Here is a 7,494-nt window from a genome sequence, read left to right on the forward strand (position 1 = left end):
GTGGGGAGGATGTGCAACGGAGGCCCATGATATATATCGTCTTCTAGGCCCCGCAGAGCCCAGTAAACCCTCTGCCGGCCCATCAAACCCTCTCCGTCTCGTCCCGGATTTCACTTCAATCTCGAACACGAACCGAAATAAGAAGTGGGATCAGGAGAAGTCTCCGGTGTCACCACCACCCAGATAGAATTCAGTTCATCCCCCGGCTCCGGCACTGAACACGACGAGTCAGGGAGAGCGATGGACGGCGACGTTGCGGGCCTGGCGCCTCCTCTGGTTCCTCAGGCGCCGGAAACTCTTCGACACCGCATTAGCGTACGTAGTCTCTCTGAGACTCTGACTCCCTCTTTGCCTAATCTCTGGATTGCTGTGTGCTTGATTGGAGGAAGAATTTATGTGCAGGCTAGAGCGGGAGACGGGCGTGTCCTTCCTGCCGGCGCACCTTCATCTGCTGCTGTTCCAGGGCAAGTGGGCGGAAGCCGAAGCGTACGTGGCGGGGCCCATCGACTTCGCCGGATGCAGCTGGATGGCGAGCCTCATCATCGCCCGCATCCGCGTCTTCGACGTCATGTCCAGGTTCGCCGCCGGCGAGGCCAGCACCGTCTCCAACGCCTTGTTCCGACGGGCAGAGGAGCACCTCCTCGCCAATCCCAAGCTGCACGGCACCTACCGACTCCTCCACTCCATGCGCTCCGACCAAGACAAGTACGTGGGTATTCCATCTCCCATCCATCCGATCCACCACTAACTTCTTACTATCGCGCGCGCGGTAGCAATGGACATGGCTAAGAAGAATTCAGTTCATCAAGCTTTGCTTTGCCTTTGATTGCAGGGCGTCAAAGCTGTATAGGCGCTTCCATCAAGGGGCAGTGGAGGCCATCATGGGTTGGGTTGCCAAGTGCCCGGAGCTCAAATCCAAGATGCGGCCAAAACCTAGTCGCTCCTTCGATCCTACCTACTTCGTCTCTCTTGGTCCTAGGTACTACATATATATGCACCATCTCCTTAACTTTAAGGCGCCATCCACTTCCTTAGCAATTTCATCTTTTCATTATACCACTGGCCTAAACAAGTAGGGTTCAGACTGGTTTCGTTTATGATATAAATGGAACCAGGGAGGATGTCACACCCTGTGAATTTTAAAAAAAGGAGGGCTCTAAATTCCTCTTTCAGTAGTAACTGAAGTTTAGCTATTTCTGTTTTCAATTTGAACAATTAATGGCCAAAATCATCGTTTGAATTTAGCTGAAAGCCTGAAACCCAAAAAAAAATGGTAAAAAGTTGGATTTTCTATTTGAATCTGCCACAAAATTCATGTATCACTGACATATTTTGATCGAAATGCATACAAATTGGTACCACCGAAATTTCTAAAAGAAAAAATGTCTTAATTCATGTCTGTCAGAACCCGGCCTCCGCTAATTAGTATAGCTTGTTGCAGATTCTGGGATTGCAGGAGAAGGGGTAAGAAGAGCAAAGCTGGTCGTCGAATCCCAGCACACACCCTTGCCCATTTCTTTGTACGGAAGCTTTATATTGCAGCGTCAAGCTCAAAAGCCTGATACATCATCTAGTCTTCTTTGTTTTAGCTTTGTCTTAAATTTGTAATCCTTGCTTTCTTTTGAGTGGAGTTTTCCTTGTTGTATGGGATTTACGTGTTGCATTTCGGCGCATTTATGATGGCCATGCTAGCAGTTTGTAAAACTGTCCTAATTTGAGAAGTATTACGGTACAATGGTACTCCTAAAGTTCAGCCTGTAATTGGGCTTGCCCGTGGGTGCCCGCTACATGACCACCTCCGTTCGCTTGAGGTGTGCGGGTGGCCGCTAGCTGTTCGTTTAATTCCATCGAATTAAGCGTCGTCCGCTGTGCCCACCAACACCCGCCAACGAGATCACACATCTATCTAAAGCTCACCAAACCGGCGACGCAGATACACGTACCACCGGCCAGAAGGCGCAAAGGCTTTCCCACCCAACAACGAATCCGACGAGGAGATTGAGGGATCTCAGGCAGCCGTCCCAAATCTCCGATAAAATCCCCCGCACGCGCGACGAATTCACCCGCTGCTCGCAACGGCGCGGGGGCTGCCGTCCCGCGAGGGCGACCAACGGCGGAGAGCGGGGTCGCGGGGCGGGCGATTCCGGCGAGGGGCAATCGGATTTCGGGGAATTCGAGGAGGATCTGGCGGCGTACGGATGAGGTGCAGGAGATGGGAAGTCGAATTGACTTTCGCTGGTCATGTCGCCCGTCGCCAATGCCTTGAACCGGTGAAGCCTCGATGAATCGCTAGAATCGAAGCGGCATGGCGGCGGTAGCGGACGGGCCGCCACTGCCCATCATTAATTTTCCTTTGACCGTGGGCCTTAACTTAAGGGAATAAACTGGGCTGAGCTGGCGGCGCCGTGGACAGCCCGTGACCATTTACAGGCCTACCTAAAGTGCAGATAGGAGTTCCATGCAAGTCTAGCCCTCCATTGCCAGTACTTCGGCGGGGCATTCCCCTTCACGGCCACGGTGGTAGATGGCAGATCAGAGGGCTCCTCTACACCGATCTGGTTGGCGGGTAAGGGGCACCGCACACTTCATTGGGTCGTAGCACATGAGCAGGTATGTTTTTTTTTTGCTGCTTCTTTTTTGTTATTTTTTTTGTTTTTCAATATCTAACATTTAAAAAATGATTTTTGGAGGAATGTTTGAACATTTTGGAATTTAAACATTTTTACAATTTGGAAAAACCCCAAAGTTTAACATTTTTTAATATAAACATTTTCTGAAATTGAAAAGTTTTAAACTTGAACGGTTTTAAAATTCAAACATTTTAAAATTTGAATGTTTCCCAAAATCAAAAATTTCCAAATTTGGACATTTTTAAGTCAAGCACTTTTTGAATTTTTAAATATTTTCTAATTTGAAAAACAAAATATAAACAATAAATAATTAGAAAATAAAAGAAATTAGATAAAGAAACAATAAATCATAAAAGAAAAATAAAAAGGAGAAAAAACCAGGCCCATACCCATGCTGGGGTGTTTAGTGCCTACCAGGCACCGAGCTGGTCGGTGTATAGGTTTAGTCGGCAGATACACTTGTTTGGATTCATGCGGGAATGGTAGGAGTCGACCTATTGAAAGGACGAGATGTTGCCTAGACAGGGTGAATAGGCGATTTAAAAACTATTACAGATTTGACTTGTAAGAATGAGGAATTAAACTAACGTTTATTTTACAAGCATAAAACATAAATTCTAGGCTCAACTAAGTGCAACATTAACAACTTAAACTAAGCAAGATAGGCACAAGATATTGTAACATAAATGATAGCAATATTTATGTACTTCAAGCATGATGCCTATCACAAGGAAAGTAAACTCAGATATAGAGGAAAATCTAGCAAGACCATACCTTTGCCTTGCGCATCCCGCTTTATCTTGATGGCAACACTTCTGGCTCTATTCAAATCGAAATGACTCACTTGATTATTGTTGCTTCGTGAAGACTCATAATTGCTTCACCATACATCACTATGGGAAAGCTTCCTTGAAGTACATCTTCACACATCCATTATCACCGAATGGTCGATAAGGTTCAAGCATAAGTTCTCGAGATACGTAATCCATATTGACAACACAAACACACATATATAGTGGGTTAGGTCATGAAGCATAATTGACAAGACTTACCATCCACAAGATTAGATGATCCAAAGTGGTACAATCTTTATGATTCACGTGTTGACCAATTTGAATTCAATCTTGTATCTCCTTAGGCTCTATCATAACATCTTGACGTATATAGAGAACTCTTCATTTGACTGCATACTCTAAACCATAGTCATCCATAACTCAACTAATGAGACTATCATGAAACCGTCTTAGATCAATATCTTGAATTTTTCTCTTGAAACCAAACACTCAAGATCACGATGTCAATACTTAAGGTATATCTTTATCTTTATGGCATCCACAATTGAATCCAACAACAGGACTACAAGAAATACCTAGGTAGTATTCCAACATATAAACTCAATGAAAATATTAGTTTATAAGGATTGTCATTAATTACCAAAAACACACTTAGGAGCAATGTACCCTTACACCTATACATCACCTGCTCGTGCGAGCGAGCACGCATCCCTTCTGCGTGCCTCCTTGTTAGGTCGGCCCAGGTAAGGGCTTCCTTAGATAATTTTTTCTATTATTTTCGAATATAATTTTAGACTTAAAAAATATACAAATTTTAAATGTATATTTGAAGTTTTTTCAGATTCGAAATTTGCTGAATTTCAAAATTTTCTTAGATTTGATATTTGCCCAGATTCAAAATTTGCTCAGATTCCAAATTTACTCATATTTAAAATTTTCTCAACTTTGATATTTGCTTAAATTTAAAATTTTCTTAACTTTAAATTTGCTTGAATTTGAAATTTGTTCAAAAGCAAAAGAAACAAGCAGAAAATTGAAAACCGGAAAAAGAAAAAGCAGAAAACTGGAAAAACTAAAGAAAACCAAAGGAAACTAACAGAAACCAACCAAGAAACAGACAAATCTCGAAGAAAACCTAACCGAAAATTTGTAATGGGCCAGCCCAGAGTGCACGCGCACGTGGACAGAGCGCGGTAACGCACGCTAATGGGCGATGTATAGGATTTTCGAAGGGTGGGGGCTCTAGGGGTGTGGAGAGAGGAGACCCTCTACCAGACGGCCAATCCTATACAGCGATCAGGTCGGTGCTTAACAGGCACCATACACCCTGGTCGGATATTAGGCCTGCCATTTACGTTTTTCCCTTTTTTCGTTTTTCTGTTTCTACTTTTTTTATTTTTTTATTTTTCTTCTTGTTTAAATTTGTTGAAAATAATTCAAAATAAAAAAGAGTTTAAGTCTAAAAAAATCAAATTTGGAAAATGTTCAGATTTGAAAAATGTTCAAATTTAAAATTTGTTCGTACTAAAAAATGTTTATATTCGAAAATTATTCAAATTCTAACATTGTTAAAAAAATTAAAAAATACAAAATGCGAAAAAAAGTGTAATCTCAAAAAATATCAAAGTTTGAAAAATATTCAAATTTTGAAAATAATTAGATTTTTTTAAAAAACTAAAATTTTAGGTTCCGGATTTAAAACGAATTAGCTTTTGAAAACGTAAAAGGGAAAATATATAAAAATGAAAAAAAAATCGAAGATGGGGGAAGGTCGGCATACCAAATTGATTGGACGCAGAATTTCTCGTCTAGGTAGGCCTCCCAGCAAATACTCAGCCGGCCCATCAACCCCTCTCCACCCCACTCTGATTCCCTGAAGAAGAATCGAGAGAGATAGACGTGGGTTCAGGAGAAGGTCAGGGAGAGCAATGGGGCCTTTCCACGGCGACGTTGCGGGCATGACGTCGCTCCGGCTCCGGCGGCTCCTCTGGTTCCTCAGGCGCCGGAACCTCTTCGACACAGCCGTCGCGTACGTCTCTCTCCGTGCACCTATCTACGTCCCTAATCTCTTGCTTGCCACCGGCCGCAACGAACGGCGCGTTCTTGATTGGTGGCAGAATTTCTCGTGTATTGCAGCCTGGAGCAGGAGACGGGCGTGTCCTTCCTGCCGTCGCACCTGCGGCTGCTGATGCTCGAGAGCAAGTGGGCGGAAGCCGAGGCGTACGTGTCGGGCCCCATCGACCTCGCCGGCTGCAGCTGGATGGCAAGCCGCATCATCGGCCGCATCCGCGTCTTCGAAGTCATGTCCAGGTTCGCTGCCGGCGAGGCCAGCACCATCTCCGACGACCTGTTCCGACGCGCCGACGCGCACCTCCTCGCCCACCCCGACCTGCACGGCGCCAGCCGCGTCCTCCACTCCATGCGCTCCGACCCGTACCAGTGCGTCTCGCAATCCCTCACCCACCACCAAATTTCCACTGTCGCCAAAACCAGAACAAAATACCAATTGGGTCACTCTTCTGAGTAGTACAGTGTTTTAATTGCAGACTTGAGACACTAGTTTGTTAGTTTTAAAGAGGATTAGCAGAATCCATTGGTGTCATCTTACATGCTAGACTTGCCAAGAGTTATGTTCATCGAGCCGTGTTTGTGTTTGATTGCAGCCGCAGGGCGTCAGTGCATTACAGGCGCTTCCATCTCGGGGCGGTGGAGGCCATCATGGGGTGGGTTGCCAAGTGCCCGGAGCTCAAATCCAAGATGCGACCGCCGCGTCGATGCCCCTTCGATCGTACCTACTTCGTCTCTCTTGGTCCTAGGTACTACTACATACGCACCATGCATCTGCTTAATTTTCAACTCCTCATCCAGTTCCTTCTCAATTTCATCTTCTGATCATACCACTGGCCTAAAAAAACGGTTTCTAAATTCCTCTTTCAGTAGTAATAATCCGGGCAACACTGACATTCCTGAAATTTACCTATATCTGTTTTCAATTTGAATAGTTAATGACCAAAATCATCACTTGAATTTATCTGAAAGCCTGAAATCCAACCAAAATATGGTAAAAATTTGGATTTTCTATTTGAATCTGCTAAAAAAATTCATGTGTTACTCACATATTTTGATCGAAATGCGAACAAATTGGTCCAAAAGAGAATGTCTGAATTCATTGGTGTCAGAACCCTCTCCTAATTAGTATAGCTTTTTACAGATTCTGGGATTGCAGGAGAAGGGGTAAGAAGAGCAAAGCTGGTCGTCGAATCCCACCACACACCCTTGCCTGTTGCTTTATGCGAAAGAGGTAACAGAAATATCTTGGATTTATCCTGCGTTTTTTCCCACTTATAACATGATGATCAGGTTTTTTGATTACAGATATTGTATGCATATATAGTTAAGGACATATTGTAATTCTAAAATAAACCAAGTCCTTGTTGTCTTTTGTCCAATGTTTTTCAGCAATTTCTGCTGCTGGTATGTTAAGTCTTAGTTATTTACGCTAATACAGTCTAAAATTTGAAATGATACTTGTTGCCTGAGATGAAACTTTCCAGATCTTTTATCTTTATTAGAAACTTCTCTTCCTTTCTACTTCTAAGGGTAAGTACATTGGTTTAGACAAGTGGTCTATGCAATACCGCGCCATGTCATATATAGACAATAATATAGAAAACATACAGAACAGTCTGTAAGATGTCTATTTTCAGCCATAACATATATACAACTTATATTCCTTTCTACTCCTAACACAACTCAGATATTTAGTTGATCATTGCCAATTATGTCTGGGCCAGTCATTTGTGATGCTTTCAGTTTCAAACGGCAGGGACATTCCGGATATATTACTATATTAGAGGCTTGGCTTGTGGAGTAGTGAAATCAGATTCTTGCTGCATTTTGGTTTAGGAGATGTCATCAGGGTTCTGGCTGCCTCACAAGGATAGTGAAATTAACCATGCTTGTAACGCTTACTGAAAAAATTACCCCTTTTTTCTTGCAGAAATGGTGGTTTATTTTTGAAGAGTTCAGATGAGACTATCATGTCCAAGAGAATTGCAGCGTCAAGCTCA

At 43.4% G+C, this 7,494-nt stretch overlaps 1 protein-coding gene across 1 annotated transcript; it reads left to right on the forward strand.

Moving 5' to 3' along the window:
* The first annotated feature begins 240 nt into the window (after window positions 1-240).
* Window positions 241-1,625, forward strand: LOC124656272. The gene is made up of 4 exons (XM_047195048.1): window positions 241-315; window positions 386-705; window positions 833-979; window positions 1,442-1,625. Exons 1-4 carry the CDS (start codon window positions 241-243, stop codon window positions 1,560-1,562), a joined length of 663 nt encoding a protein of 220 aa, XP_047051004.1. The 3' UTR covers window positions 1,563-1,625.
* Window positions 1,626-7,494: the final 5,869 nt, after the last annotated feature.

The sequence above is a fragment of the Lolium rigidum genome, chromosome 5 (genome assembly GCF_022539505.1).
Source record: "Lolium rigidum isolate FL_2022 chromosome 5, APGP_CSIRO_Lrig_0.1, whole genome shotgun sequence".
NCBI lineage: Eukaryota > Viridiplantae > Streptophyta > Magnoliopsida > Poales > Poaceae > Lolium > Lolium rigidum.